This window comes from Bombus impatiens, unplaced genomic scaffold (assembly GCF_000188095.3).
Source record: "Bombus impatiens unplaced genomic scaffold, BIMP_2.2 scf_0263, whole genome shotgun sequence".
Taxonomy (NCBI): domain Eukaryota; kingdom Metazoa; phylum Arthropoda; class Insecta; order Hymenoptera; family Apidae; genus Bombus; species Bombus impatiens.
Window position 1 is genome coordinate 393,338 of NT_176682.1, and position 15,577 is coordinate 408,914.

The 15,577-nt window shown below is 29.1% G+C and overlaps 3 protein-coding genes across 6 annotated transcripts; 1 reads left to right on the plus strand and 2 right to left on the minus strand.

The window, feature by feature from the left end:
• Positions 1-314: 314 nt before the first annotated feature.
• On the minus strand, positions 315-2,139 carry LOC100743666 (replication termination factor 2). Its single transcript, XM_003488732.4, has 4 exons — positions 1,989-2,139; positions 1,566-1,807; positions 1,009-1,392; positions 315-936 (listed from the first exon to the last, which is right to left on the minus strand). The coding sequence occupies exons 2-4, from the start codon at positions 1,632-1,634 to the stop codon at positions 535-537; spliced, it is 855 nt and encodes a 284-aa protein (XP_003488780.1). The 5' UTR covers positions 1,635-1,807; positions 1,989-2,139; the 3' UTR covers positions 315-534.
• Positions 2,140-2,271: 132 nt separating this feature from the next.
• Positions 2,272-12,105, plus strand: LOC100741901 (V-type proton ATPase subunit C). 4 transcript variants are annotated; one of them, XM_024366969.2, is made up of 9 exons: positions 2,272-2,457; positions 3,441-3,762; positions 5,864-6,442; positions 9,748-9,934; positions 10,048-10,146; positions 10,223-10,431; positions 10,582-10,726; positions 10,794-10,938; positions 11,039-12,105. In XM_024366969.2, exons 2-9 carry the CDS (start codon positions 3,477-3,479, stop codon positions 11,132-11,134), a joined length of 1,746 nt encoding a protein of 581 aa, XP_024222737.1. In that variant the 5' UTR covers positions 2,272-2,457; positions 3,441-3,476; the 3' UTR covers positions 11,135-12,105. The 4 variants fall into 4 exon arrangements, with proteins under 4 accessions (XP_024222737.1, XP_033176123.1, XP_012239916.1 ...); XM_033320232.1 differs by having other exon boundaries at positions 2,275-2,457; positions 5,864-6,019; XM_033320231.1 differs by lacking the exon at positions 2,272-2,457 and adding an exon at positions 2,895-3,149.
• A 919-nt stretch (positions 12,106-13,024) lies between these two features.
• On the minus strand, positions 13,025-15,126 carry LOC100743788 (S-methyl-5'-thioadenosine phosphorylase). Its single transcript, XM_003488733.4, has 6 exons — positions 14,627-15,126; positions 14,211-14,371; positions 13,870-14,090; positions 13,590-13,792; positions 13,311-13,520; positions 13,025-13,220 (listed from the first exon to the last, which is right to left on the minus strand). Exons 1-6 carry the CDS (start codon positions 14,645-14,647, stop codon positions 13,179-13,181), a joined length of 858 nt encoding a protein of 285 aa, XP_003488781.1. The 5' UTR covers positions 14,648-15,126; the 3' UTR covers positions 13,025-13,178.
• Positions 15,127-15,577: the final 451 nt, after the last annotated feature.

Below are 15,577 nucleotides of genomic sequence, written 5' to 3' on the forward strand. Positions count from 1 at the left end.
ATAAGGAAAATACAAATACTTTACAAATATAAAAATATACATACATTAAAATATATTAGTAAAATGCATGGAATAAAGTAAATATAAATTTGCACGATAAATTATAAAAACATCATTTTAGATTCAATATTGACATATTTTATATGTTTATATTTTTTCAATTATTTTAATATTTTAATTAATAGAACAATCATTTACTTTAGGTTAACAAATATATATATATATATAAAAAATGTATTATCAACTTATTATTAACTTGTGGTTATAATAATTATTAGATTTTGTATAATGACCATCCATTTTTGTTACAAACAAGTAATAATATAATATTATTAGCTTACAAATGTTGCTACTTCGTAACATAGGCTACAAAAATTCCATAAATAAAACTGTTTTTATATACAAAGCTATTTAATTAATGACACAGAAACGATTTCAATGTTTACAATGTGTTTGCAACGAATTTTAAGTATAATATTTTTTATATAAACATAATATTAATTACTTTTAGAACATTTACATTAAAATTATATTTTAATTATAAAATGGATTATATGTGACCCAATGTGCCCTATCTTGTTCTGCTGCAGATTTATGAGTCGTAAAAATACTTTTGAATACTTCTGATGCTTTGGGATCTTTAGCAACACTGTAATTATCTTTAACTTTTTTATATGCTGGATCTTCAGCTTCAGTCCTATTACTATTGACTTTCACAGTACCATTTTTCTCCTCTTTTCTCATTTTTTTCTTTGGTACATCCTCCTGTTTAACATCTTGCATTTGATTATCTTCATTATGTTTCTGTTTCTTAGATCTTTTCTGAGCTGTTTTTCGTTGGGTCATATTTTCTTCCATTAATTTAAGATCATCACCTTCTGCATTTATAATAACAATATCTGTTTCAGTAAAAGGCTGTTGACATTGATGACATATCTGAAATACATTATAACATAAAAATCTCAATATATTTCTTTTAATTTTTATACTTATGATAAAACTGCCTACCTTACTTCTGACTTCCTTAAGTGCTCTTTCACTCATTACACAGCCACATGACCATAAAAAGCAGAATTTATACTTTCCATTCATTTCTAGTCCAATAAGTGGACAAATATATGGACTCTTTCTTTCATCAATATAACAATCTCCTTTTTTTGCTTTGTTACCCTCAAATGCCGGATTAGATGTTAAATTTAAGTTTTTTATATCTTTCAAAGTTTTAATATGTTGTGCTGATTCTGGAAGAGTATTTCGATCAAGGAGGCCTTCTAATACAGATTCTTTACTATAAAGACGACCTAAAGCACAACCAACAACTGGTGGCTGTAATGGTAATTGTTTAATTGTACAGTGTCTCCACTTAAATGCTAGCTCTGCTTCCTTATCTTTCTGCAATTGATTATAAATAATTATATATAATTTTATTTCAGTTGATACACAGTATGATAAGGAATTAATTTTTGTAAACTAAAATTGATGATGTTTTATATATGTCATTCTTTTAGTAAATGGATGATATATAATAAACCTTATTACATAGATAGTATTACGTAGAAAATTACCTGTTCTGGTTTCTTTTTGACTCTTACGAGTTCATCTCTGCGAGGAATAGTTCCACCATCGCAACCCATGATATATCTTAGACTAAATCAAAAATACGATTACGATCTTTAATCCTAAGCTGATCTGTGTCAAATGCTGTTATGGACTATACGGCAACCAACAGTCTCCTCTTCGCCACAATGTCAAAAACACGGTGTAAGGTGTAATCAGAGAGAAAATTTCCTCTCTAGTGTAATATAAGGGTATTCCGTGTTTTGATGACGCACCTCTATTCTATTGGTGTATTTGTACTGTGACGATTATTAGATAGTGTGAGTAGTGATTAGTTCCTCTGGCCATCACTATCGCTAGAGATATCGTTGTTAGAAAGGCATATACGTGTACATTAATGAGATGTAGTGATACAGATTTTAATAGTGATATTATTAGCAAAAAGTACTAATATATAACACTGGATACGGTATACAGTTTATGGTATCTCAACCAGAGATAAGTACTAATGAATAAGTGTGAAGTAGATGAGACCTCTCGCTGTGCATATCACATTTCTCGCATCCAACCAAAAGCATCGGAGTGTGCATATAGTTCCGCTGTTTAACCGCTAGAGGCAGTAATTCGTGAAGCGTAATTTGATTGAATTTCTCTCATGCTCATTGGCAATCTCTCTACTCATCTCTGGTTCCAAATCAGCTGATGATTCTTTTAGTTTATGCTTTAGTTGCCGGGCGGGTCGTAAGACAGCAGCACACAATTGTCATCACGTGAGGTCACAATGGTTTCTGATATAGTTTCGACGACTGAGTGATCAGAACAGCGAATGTTTTAAATTTCTAGAGAAATTCAAGCATCTACCGTGTTTTTCAAGTAAAGGTACAAATTGAAATATCTGAGGTAAGTAGAAGCAATTTGTTTCGCGTTTAAAATAAATCAATGATCAATAAATTATGATTAAATAGAAAGTTCTTTTAACCCATGTTTTACGATTAAGAAGAAATTGAAGATTATTGTCAAATATAATATTAAGATTGTGATACTTGTTTTTGAGCCACTCAATGCAATATATTGTGTGTTCATTATATTGATTGATATTAAGCTTCCAGATTGTTCGAAATTTAATGTACGACGTACTTTTTATGAAAACGATCAGATCTATTGTATTATCGATTTTATACTGGTTTAATAGTGGACGCCATTAAGTCATCTCAATGATAAGCTCGACTTTGCACTAAACATTTTGTATAGTCCTAGCAATTTAAGACTATCTCTTTTGTAATTTTATGAACACTTGTCATTTCCATATATTGATCGTTCTGTAAGTTCGGCGCGCCATTCTTGCACTTAGTATATGTCACGTGGAAAGCGCGCCTAATTACATAATATAATACCACAGTGAAAGAAATATGTTGTGCCACACCCCCTTTTTTTATTTCATTTTTCAAAGCTTTGCAAATGTTTCAATTGTTTAGAATTCTGAATTTTGCACCACCATTTATTTATACACGAATAAGTAACGAATCCATGGACAATACTCGTAGAATTATAATGTTAATTTGATAGATTAGCTACGTTTGATAGACAAACAGGTGATTGTTGACAAAATTATTTTTTTCTACAGCCAATTCTCATCTCAAAAATGTATTTATCATAGATAAATTATACAATTATTTTAATACAAAATACCACTCTAATATTTCTCTAGAGATTTGAATAAATATATAGAAAATTATTTGATGTTTATATGTTTGAGAAATGTTAAAAGATTGAATAAAATTTGCTATACAAAATATAGTGCAAATAAATAGGTATATAATACTATAAAATATGACAATTTACGTGAATGAAGTACATAATATTTCTACAATACAAATTTTCAGACATACTAAGTCATCTACATTGGAACATTATCCAAAATGACAGAATATTGGTTAATATCCGCACCTGGAGATAAAACATGTCAACAGACATGGGAAACCATGAACAATTTGACATCAAAACAACATTCTTTGTCAGTCAACTACAAATTTCATATCCCAGATTTAAAGGTGGGAACATTGGACCAATTGGTTGGCTTATCAGATGATCTAGGAAAACTTGATGCTTATGTTGAACAAGTAACACGCAAGGTGGCAACATACCTAGGAGAAGTTTTAGAAGATCAGAGAGACAAGCTACATGAAAATCTTTTGGCTAACAATAGTGAGTACAAATATTGGTGTGTTTATGTTTTTAAAATTTGCTCTATAATTTAAATTTATATATAATCTATTCTTTGATATAAGAGAACAGATTATTGAAAAAGTCAAGGATTCAAAATTATCAACTTTCTATCCAATGTTGCTTCAAATAGAATGCTTCAATATTAAAGATTTGTCAAAATATTGGTATTATATTATTATATCATGGTATTTTATCTTTTTGGATCCTTACAAACAGGTATCGATCGATTTTTTGTGTATGATGTTTTAACAATAAAATAATATTGGTTGGCAAAGACATCAATGAATACTATACACAACACAAAACATGCACACAACTTAGAATTTTTCTTTAACAATGATCTTAAACATGTATCAGTTGATTTTCTAAAAATTTTAATTTATTCATTGATAATAATAATAATAGCACGATTAGAGTCTTTGATCCTTCTCCTCAGTACCCTACATTAATAGATTGATAGATGGAAACAAAATTTTGTCTGTGTACGCTAATAATCAAATAACAACAATATTATTTTTTTACAAATTGTCTTAATAGACATGTTTTTTTATTGAGGATAATATGCAGGCAAAATACTTGTGGCTATAGCACACAGTAATTAACATTCTTAAATATGATATGTACCATATATCTTTTTTATTAAGCTTTTCAACATTTAGTTGGAAAAATCTGTATTATAAAAGGTTTTCCTGTAATATATTAAAATGTTTGTTTGAATGTAAAATATTCTAAATTCTATATAATAAATAAACAATCAAGTAATTTGAACAATTATCCTTGAAAGAAAAACATTAAAAATTATATGCATATTTATTTTTATGAGTAACATAGTCTATGTCAATCTGTTATAGTCAGTATGATTATTACTTAAGTGCATAAAATCAGTGTTTCTTTTCTTTACCTTTTTCAATTTTTTATTTTATTAAGAAATTAAGAATTTTAGTTAATGTGCAAGATATGATGGTACACATCATATTTTGGCATATGATTTACATATCTGTAGAATGCTTATTACTATAATTGGATTAGAATTCATTTATTTTATTATTTATAACAAATATTTTCTCATATTTATGGTGTTGCTTGGCTTGCTTTGTTTAATTTGGACCACATTAACCCTATTTCCCTACCTTATTATTTTATTAACAAATGCTCATACATGTGCACCATCAAAGATGTATAAAGCTACAAAAAATTTTAATACACAAACATGCAGTATCATCATATATTGAAATATATGTAGAAGAAATATTTCAAATATACCATGATTTAGAGATATAGACCACATTTTTTATTAAAAATTTACAAAGGACGCAAGGAGTTGCTTGGGTTACTGTGGTCACCAAGCTCGAATTAGTTATTACAAGGATTCTTTTCCTTTTTTCTTCAGTTATTTTATACCCTTGGCATTATTAATCATTTGCAATTTAAGTTGACATTATTGCATATAATTTGCTCATTTTGTCTTCAGTTCCTTTATTCATTTTGATTATGTCTTGTTTACCTTTTGTTTTCGTTTTTTCTTTCTTTCATTCTTTTGTTGCTTTTGCCATTTCGGAGTATTTAACGGAAATCTTCCTTTAAGATCTAGATGGTACTTTATTTGCAAAATGTAGTAACGAAAAAAATAGGAATCAACAAATTTTTAGCAAGTATAGTAATCTTATTAATAACTGAATATTGTAATCATGAGGTGCATAGTTTTTATAAATACAATTATTTAAATATAGATCTGACTTACTATTTTTTTTAGTAAAAACTGCATATCTCATTAGTTTCTTTTGTTACAAATGTAAACGCGATGCTCTTAATATGTACACTCACTAGTGAAATAATAAAAATTGACATTCATTTATGATGTGTAAAACTATCCATTTATTAAAGTCCGTAATTAAATTTTTAATGAAATAGAGAGGTTGTCTATGCGCTAAATACTCCGTGACTTCTCTTTTCTTTTTTTTGAGTTATTTTGATTGAGTTTCGACAGCATTGTCGTTAGGCATTTGCGTAGGACGCAATAATAGTTGAACGAGACGTAAGAAAAATCGCGCGGAGATTGGGACTGGGCTGTAATGGATAGGTCAAACGTCAGTGGATGGGGAGAGCTCGAGCCCCGAAGGGGGTCCGGACACCCCGCCAAACACCCCCGTCACCCCATCACACAAGTCTTCAAAGGAGCATCACAAGCAGTGGAAGGAATCGGAGAAATGTGAACCAGAACCAGCCGCCTGTTTAGGTCAGCATCATCACCAGCGTCATCATCATCACGAGCATCATCATAGTCATAAACATCACAATCATCCTTCCGAAACCGAAAAGAAATCATCATATAGTCCCCAAGGCATCTGTGATGTCAGATCATCAAATGATCCTTTATCAGCATATTCATGCTACCATGCGCATTGGTGCGCTGCTTCTACCTCTTCCACACCTATTCCTAGTCCTACTCCCACGAGTCCGAGTCTTTCCCTTTCATCAAACTGTAGCAGTGAAGGAGAGACCAGATGGCAGTCGGCGACACGTCATCGGACTACTGAGAAAGCAGATCGATCTACCTCCAATCGCAAATCGCTCGGCAATGACGACGACGAAGACGATGCGGACCAAAACAACGACCAAGACCAAGACCAAGACCATAGCGGCAATTTGCCCAATCCAGGTACCCGTCCTATCACCGCCAGGTCAACCCGTCGAACCTTTTCTCCCAACATAGCTGCGAGACTTGTTCAAACCTACTTTCCTGTGCACCTCGTGATTCGCCCTTTTAGCGACCGATTCTTGTCTTGTCTTATCTCCTTTGGAGGTAGATATAGGAGAGAAAGAAAGTGAGAGAGAGAGAGAAAGAAAGAGAGAGAGGTTGTCATTTCATAGTATTGAAAGTTTTGAAACAATGATCTTCGCATGCAGCTTTTGCTTAGAGGAAAAAGAACAAGAATAATTGAAACTCACGTTGTTTCAGTTTTTCCCAGTCACTATATATTGAAAGCGTCTTTATGATCCTAGTGCGCATTTCCTTCAGTGTCAATTCTGCACAACTCTGCACTACATATATGCAATGTTTGTAATGCTAAAATATTTTATGCCAAATCTTGCCTCCAATGTAATAAATTATTTCAAATCTTCTTAAATGTTAATGTGCTATGTCAAATGAGAAAGCATTGCTTATTACATATTTTATTTTTTATTTTTTGTCACTGTAATAAATTTTCTACACTCTCTTATAATTGAATTTGCATTATTCAAAAGACATAATTTTCTTTGTATTAGTGACTAAATATATGTTACATATTTGTATATACTTTGACAATTTAAGAAAAAAAAAAGAAAAAAAGGAAGAATATTAAAGCACATTATAAAAGTCATGACAATCTCTCTCGAATGCTTACAGCATACACCAAGTGAGACAGTACCAAAAGGAAAAAGATACTTGGCTTAGTTTACTTAGCTTGTGATTCAAAATACAGAAGCCTAGTATATCAAATATTTTGTGTTGTACCACAGTAATTTCCTCGGTGATATTTCTACAATATTTCTTGTGCACGCAGGAATTAAAAAATTGGAAGATAACAAAGACAGCTGCCCATGTTCTAGCACATTTTAATTGCAGCAAATGTGCGTACATTCTTAAAGTTTATTTTTCGGAAAATGCTCTAGTTTGTTTTAAGTTCTTAGCTAGTTCTTTTTCACTCCTGCGTCCTAGTGGTGAACAAGTACAAAACACATTAAGGGACTATCTAATTTTGTGTTAAAATTCATTTTTAATGATATGAGAGTGTTCTATTTGATTAATATTTTTTAGAAATCATTCAATCAATTGTTCCAGGTGCTGTGGACGAATGAATGAACACATAGTATATTACCTCAATCATTATCAACCTTATTTTTCTTACATTTTAACTGCTTCTTTTTTATAACTTCTTTACTTCATGTTCTTTTATACCATACTTTGTTTCAATTTTCCTATGTATAACATTTTTTATGTATTATTTTTAAAAGATACATGTTTAAATAAATACTAAATTTACTAGAGATTACTCATATACAAAAAAAAAGGAAAGTTACAATGTGTTAGTATAATAAGTTGGTCTGATATAATTATTTTGTCATTACATTAAGTTACTTAAATAATTTATGTATACCATTATTAAAATTAAAATGTATGATTCAGAAAATCTTGTGGATTTAAAATTCATGTTATAAATACAGACTAAAGTATGGTTTAAGAACAATTATAAGAAGTATGCTATATTTAAAACACAGTTACACAATCTTAGTAATAACTTTATTTCTTTCAATACATTTTTTAGCATTTTCCTATACCTAGCTTTTACATGCTTTCAAACCATTACTTTCTATAATTTTCATAGAAAGACTATTGCACAAACTATAATACATGTACTCATATGTATTATGGACGTTAGCACAGACTACAGATGACACACAATTAATAAAAGTTTTAAAACACTTATCGATCGGTACATGGACTTACAACATACTGTTTCGCATGATAAGATAAATTTTAATGACAGTATGGTGCTCAGTACCCTTCAACACTACAAGTTATCCATATCACAGAGAACATCCTACTGATCAACTTTTATAAAATACTTCATAAACAGTTGGCATGAAATGCTTAAATATCTTAGTTTAGCCATATACTATGTCTATGTTACTACTGTTCATGCTACACCATTTAGGTCTCTAATATACACAAATCAAACATGATATCTTGAAAATAATAATTAAAAGATATAAACTATTTATATAGCATCAATGATCATCATATTTCAGTAGTTTTCACTGTATTCATACTCTAATGAAACAAGTGTACATGCGTATGCGTGCATGCGTGCGTGTGTGCTTATTCATAAAAAATTATCCATTGACAGTTTCATGAAAGGACATGATAACATAGTTCAAAATCCATCAGTAGTTACAGAGTTATCATAAATTTTGTTTGAATGAATATTTTGTCAAAAAGTTTCTTTTTATTGATAATAAAAAAGAAATTGCAGTGAAACAAATCTTACAACATTGAATTAAAGGGACTAGCTGGAACTACTTAATTCTAAAACTTCACGATTCATTCAAACGTGATTTACGAGTAATTCTTTTCCATTACAGATATATAAATTAATTAATTTGAGCTAATGTCTACTTAAAAATGTTATGTATTAAAAAGAAAGATCAACTTTACTTAAATAAAATGAATTTTACAATAAGAAGGAATTGATAACATAAAATGCTTCTATACATTAATGTTTGCATGCTGTATTTTTGTTAATGTCTCGCTTATTCTTGTAACGCTAATAATAAGTAAGGAGCGTACTAGAATCAAAAAATGAGTTTAGTAGAAACAGTCTTTCTCTGTTATCTTATTATTATCAATACTCTCCTTATCACAGAGTCAATCTACAAAATTATTTTAATTGTGGTTCAGCTAAAATTAATTTAATTAGATATGTACTCATATGCATAATTTTATTGTACACATGCAGACTTATAATTTTCTTTTCTTTTTTTAACTAGCATAAAAGAAACATAATGTAAGTAGAAGTAATATTATTTTCTTTAAAGAGAAGTTTAGAATTTTTTACCACTTTTTTTATGAACATAAAAATATGATAAAAATGTGTGAAAAAATATGTAAAAATGAAAAATATAAATATTATAGTTGATAAAATTAGATGTTACAGATATATTTCTGCATTTGTACAATATATCTCAATTCAACAGAGCTTTATCATTTCCAGCTTATAAACTTTATCAAATCATTAAAAATATATTCAGTATTCCATTTATAAACACACTTAAGCATTAATTATACTACATGTAATTTAAACATTGCATGTTACTTATGATTCCACATTTTCAAAATTGTACCAAGCTCTGTTTGAATATTTATATAGAAAATGAAGATGGTTATCTCGCAGAACAATTACACTAACATTTTAAATTTACTAGGTGATCTACCATCATATATAACTCGATTCCAGTGGGATATGGCAAAGTATCCTATCAAGCAATCATTGAGAAATATTGCTGACATTATCAGTAAACAAGTGGGTCAAATTGATGCTGATCTTAAAACTAAATCTACAACATATAATAATTTGAAAGGAAGTTTACAAAATCTTGAAAAGAAGCAAACGTAAGTTACAACTTTTTATTGCCCAACATTTCATATATGTAAATTATTGTTGATTTTATTTAAGATTTTTATATCTTGAAAGTTATTTAAGGAAGATAATTGTTATTATATAGAGGAAGCTTATTAACAAGAAATTTGGCAGATTTAGTGAAGAAGGAACACTTTATCTTGGATAGCGAATATTTAACTACTTTGCTTGTAATCGTCCCAAGGTAAACTTGCTTAACAAATTTTATAATTGCTGCTATTTCTTTAGATTATACAAAATTTTTTCTATGAAATGTTTAGAGCAAATTTCCAGGAGTGGCATAGTGGATATGAAAAATTAACAAAAATGATAGTACCACGTACCACACAACTCATCGCTCAAGATGTTGAGTATGGATTATTTACTGTTACTTTGTTTAAAAAAGTTATCGATGAATTTAAATTACACGCACGTGAAAAGAAGTTCATTGTTCGTGATTTTACATATAATGAAGAGGAATTAGCAGCAGGTACCTAATATCTTGTTACAAACTTCTATTTCTATTTATAACAAATACTTTCTTTTTATTTACATATAAATTAGTTTATACAATTTTTAGTTTTATAGTAGAGACATTAATATTATTTACAATTATGAAATTTATTAAAATATGTTATAGGAAAAAATGAGATAACAAAATTGGTAACAGATAAAAAGAAACAATTTGGGCCTCTTGTACGTTGGTTAAAAGTTAACTTTAGTGAGTGTTTTTGTGCATGGATTCATGTTAAAGCTTTGCGCGTATTTGTAGAATCTGTCCTAAGGTAAATAATCATTTGATATTACAAAGGTTACATATAATCATATATCGATTAAATTATGACTTATTAGGTATGGATTACCTGTAAATTTTCAAGCGATATTATTACATCCTCATAAAAAATGTGCGAGGCGTTTACGTGATGTTCTGAACCAGCATTACGCTCATTTAGATTCCTCTGCTACAACATCGTCTGGTGCACAAGGAAATCAAGATGTAAGTTGTAACGTTTTAATAATAGATTTACTTCGATTTCTTTATAAAAATTCTGTCACGTATTACCTAATATCTTTTTCCTATTTGTATGTTCAAACAGAGCGTGGATATACCAGGGTTAGGTTTTGGCCAAAATGACTATTTCCCTTATGTGTATTATAAAATCAACGTAGATATGGTTGACAATAAGGTCTAATTATTGAAGTGATGAGTCTATTTTCTTATATTTTAAATATCCTTTCATTTACATAAAACATACTTCCATATCTCCAGGTACTTAAAGCAGGTGCGTACAAAGTAGTTTATATGAACTATGATCATTTCTGTTTACATGAACTACAATATATTGCATTTTTTAAAACTTTGCTACGATCTTGATTTTCAATGTAAATGTAATTATTATTGATTCACTTCCAGGAGTATATCAAATATTTACTCAAAACTGATATTTTTATAGTACATCAAAATGCCTGGAGAGATGTATGTACTTTGATATTAGCTTAATATAAACTATGCATAATAGAATGCACAATCATTTGTATAAATTTTAGCAGACGAATTTGAATACATCTTTCAAATTTTCTTTTTTTTTTTTAAACAGGCTATATTTGATTGAACAAAATACATTAGTACAAATGAGATTCATAATATGATTATATACTTTAAATTTGCAGCTTTAAACAAAATTGAATATATTAAATATTAACAACCATAATAATCACATTCTGCGTAAAATGCCTGTATAAATGTACCAAAATTCTCACAATTAAATATAGCACAACCTATTTTATATAGTACTACATGAAGAGCAAAAAATATATTGTGCCAGAATAGAAATTCTGCAATGTAGAATTGTATTATGTTATGTATTGCTTATAAAATTAAGACCATTGTGAATATTGTTATAAAGAAGAAAGTGCATCTTGTTACAAGACATATGTCATAATATCTGTTTTGATTCAAATGCTTTTACCATGTTCATTCAATAGGTCTTCATAATGCATATTGTATTATGCGACAACTAGTAAAATAAGTGTTATTGAAGTGTTAAGATACTGTAAATTTATTTCACTAATATTAAAAACTAATGTTTTAACAATGCAGAGTGTACCAGATACATGCCAATGTATCAATGTTACTTATTAAAAACTATAAAACTGCAAAACATTAGTGGAACTCTTGAAGTATTATTATTAACATTATCTTTCAAGTTTTAATGATATATAAAGCTTTTCATTTTATAATAAATACAATTGAAGTATTAAATATTGATTTGAAGGCTGCACAAAAATGAAAAGTAATATACGGAATCGCTATGGTGCATGTTGTTTAAACAGGTTGTATTATAAATACTTTATGTATAGAAACTATGCTTTGCAATATTACTTTGAATATCGCTTTTTTTTTTCGAAATGGTATTTTTAATACAACGATGTAAATCGAATTGTATGTCTGAATTTATTCAATTTCATTCTATACATACGTTTGAGAAATAGAATGGTCTACAGATATAATATTTTTCCTGATTTAAACAAACATATTTTAACCTATGGGAAGATAATTTAGTTTATAATTTCCGTTCGAATAATAATCATTAATTCATTAGTGTTTCGAAGCGCATTTGTATTTCAAACTGTAAATTATTATACGGTTGACGATAAAGTGTTAAAAAGTAAACAAAATTTTATCGTCATCGATTAAATTTTATAAAAGAAAAGTTTTCCTATGCGTTAAATAATGAAAATGTTCTATGTATTAAAAACGTTATATGTATCATACTGATAATTCTGAAAATGTATTGTTTTATATACTCCAAAATCAATTACAATATTATATTAATAATATATAATTTTTAAATTCCAGTTGTAAAAACATTTCAGTCACAGTGATGACAATATTAGCTGAATCATAACTGTATGTTAAATCTATGAATAAATGAATTCTTGAATGGAGTATGTGATCAAGAAATTACTCTGTTACAATCTATGTACACATTAAATATAAAGTATCATTTAATCATCTCGCTCTCCCTCTCTCTTTCTTGTTGACTATTTAGATTAATTAATATTGGATAACAAATATCGCATTTTATTTTAATTATATTATTTATTGAAACGAACAATATGTATTCTTAAAACCTTTATAAGAAGTGTATAAATTGCAGTTTTTGTTATCAAACTTATCATAAATCTGAAATACGAAGTAGTACATTCTTACTGTCACATTACAAATACACAAACTTATAAAGTATGAGAAGAAACATTACTACTTTGACATAATTCCTGGAAAAAGAAGAAAAATTTAGTTTTATTTTTCTGTAATATAGAATTATTTATATTTTCTTTGTTACTTAAGTACTTTATGATAATTACATGTAAAGCATCAATTTCCTTGTCCCAATTTTTTTCACCAATATGTTTAACTGCCTTTGTAAGTATATGTCTTATTTTACTAACATTTTGTTTAAATACTTTTATTACATCAGCTGCATGAACATTATCTTCACAATCTCTCCAGCAATCATAATCAGTTGCCATTGCTACAACTGCATATAGAAGTCCAGCTTCTTTTGCCAAATATACCTTATTTAAAAATATATTTTATGTAAATTTACAAATTAGTACAAAGAAATTTGAGAAGAAATGTAGTACCTCTGGACATGTAGTCATATTAACTAAGTCTCCTCCCCATAAACGCATTGCATTACTTTCAGCTTTTGAGGAAAATCTTGGTCCTTCTATACTTACAATTGTTCCTCCTTTTCTTATGTCATATCCTAATTCTTTACCAACTTCAAACAATATTTGAGATGTAGTTGGATCAAAAGCTGGTTCCATTGGCATGTGGCACACTCCTAAAATTTGATACTGTAATATTTATTTAGATAGGATTGATGCTATGTTATTAATATAATATTGAAATCTAGTTTACCAAAATATTTAGGTGAAGTACCATCATAAAAGGTAATACTTCTTTTTGTTGTCCTATCTAAGAAACTGTCTGGAACAACTAATTGTCCTCTACAAATAGTTTCCTGTAAAGAGCCACATGCTGTTGAAGCAAGTATATGAGTACATCCAGCTAAGCGGAGAGCTTCAATGTTTGCACGATAATTTACTGCAGTGGGACTTGTTGTATGACCTGGTCCATGTCTATATGCATTTAATTATATAAAATTTCCTACTTTAAACTTTTATTCCAAAAAAAGAAAGTATGAAACATAAAGGAATGTATGATATAAAAAAATTTATTTTTAAAAGCGCAAATGTTACCTTGATAATAATACCACGTCTACACCATTAAGATCTCCATGGTAAAGATCGCTAGATGGAAATCCAAACTCATTTTCAGCCTTTCCTCGCGTAATTATAGTTTGACAATTTAATATTTGATTTTGAGGGTCATCTAAACCTGAACCACCGATTATTCCGACCTAAAAGTTTGTAGAGATACAATAGTATTCAACTTAAAAAATAAAAGCCACCTGTTTGTCACGTGACAGTTTCAGAACATGAAATTGTTTATACAATTAAACTATATATTTTATTAATTATACAAATATTTACAAATATAATAATGCAAATATATAAGCGATTTAAAAAAGATATATAATTTATTTGCCGAACATAGTATCACTATAAATTAATTAAATATAATTTCTCAAATTTTTTAATACGAATAATCTTACCTTCACTTTACACTTGGTCATTTTTAACTTTATTCGATGTTATCTAAAAGTTTTTGATATATACCGAATTTAAGTTACTGCTTTAAAGAACTACAAACGAAGTATGGAGAAAGCTCAACATTAAATGTATTTTTATATCACTAATAAGAGCCTTGACCCTTACTATTTTCGAATCATTTTCAATGTTATCGATTCAGCACTTACTAGAGGTATGCGGGTACGCGTATGTTTGGGATTGGAATGGATTGAAAGACGTTTGGGAGGGATCGGGCGGAATCTGCTTCCAAAAGTTTCGAAATCCCGAAACTGAATTCGGTTATTAGCATAAACCATTGACATATATTCTATAGATACGAGGTCCCGTGAAACCGCGTAAAGCAATTTGATCGCTGTCATAATGTGGTTTTGGTATGTAACACCATTATCGGTTGAACGGTGTACTTCACTTTTCTGTGCTCTTCTTTATCCTAGCAACAGGTCATGACTTCGTGACCATTATGTAGAGACAATGACAAGGTACATAGGTACCCTGATCGCCCATGTCATTTCGTGTCACATGCGACGTTATTGATCCAGTAAAGTAGTAATTAGGATTGAAACTAAGTTTTTGTTATAAAATTACAAGATATGGAATAAATCAGCTAGTAAAGGAAATATAGAATTCTATACTTTTGTAAATGGTCGGAACAATGATTTCATACATAACCTATTCCTTAAAATATTCCTATCCATAAAATATTCCTAACATTTTTCCACGCATCTCCACCTGTTTCCGCCTGGTCAAATTGAAAATCGCTTTACAATAATTTAGATATGTGAATGAGACTTTATCCGAATCTCTTTATCAACTGCAATCCTTACTATTTTGGGTGAATTGAGATAAGAGACATCTAAAGTTAAATATGTGTCAATAAAATATTAAGATGCCAGTAGATGACGTCACAAATGTGG

Bases quoted from the DNA above. Each gene is read 5' to 3' on its own strand.
- LOC100743788 (XM_003488733.4), bottom strand. From the start codon at position 14,647: ATGACCAAGTGTAAAGTGAAG. The intron at 14,372-14,626 runs GTAAGATTATTC...ACAAACTTTTAG, and splicing joins TGACCAAGTGTAAAGTGAAG to GTCGGAATAATCGGTGGTTC. The intron at 14,091-14,210 runs GTAACATTTGCG...AAATGCATATAG, and splicing joins GACGTGGTATTATTATCAAG to ACATGGACCAGGTCATACAA.
- LOC100743666 (XM_003488732.4), bottom strand. From the start codon at position 1,634: ATGGGTTGCGATGGTGGAACTATTCCTCGCAGAGATGAACTCGTAAGA. The intron at 1,393-1,565 runs GTAATTTTCTAC...AATCAATTGCAG, and splicing joins TCAAAAAGAAACCAGAACAG to AAAGATAAGGAAGCAGAGCT. The intron at 937-1,008 runs GTAGGCAGTTTT...AATGTATTTCAG, and splicing joins TTAAGGAAGTCAGAAGTAAG to ATATGTCATCAATGTCAACA.
- LOC100741901 (XM_024366969.2), top strand. From the start codon at position 3,477: ATGACAGAATATTGGTTAATATCCGCACCTGGAGATAAAACATGTCAA. The intron at 6,443-9,747 runs GTACCCGTCCTA...TAAATTTACTAG, and splicing joins CGGCAATTTGCCCAATCCAG to GTGATCTACCATCATATATA. The intron at 10,432-10,581 runs GTACCTAATATC...AATATGTTATAG, and splicing joins TGAAGAGGAATTAGCAGCAG to GAAAAAATGAGATAACAAAA.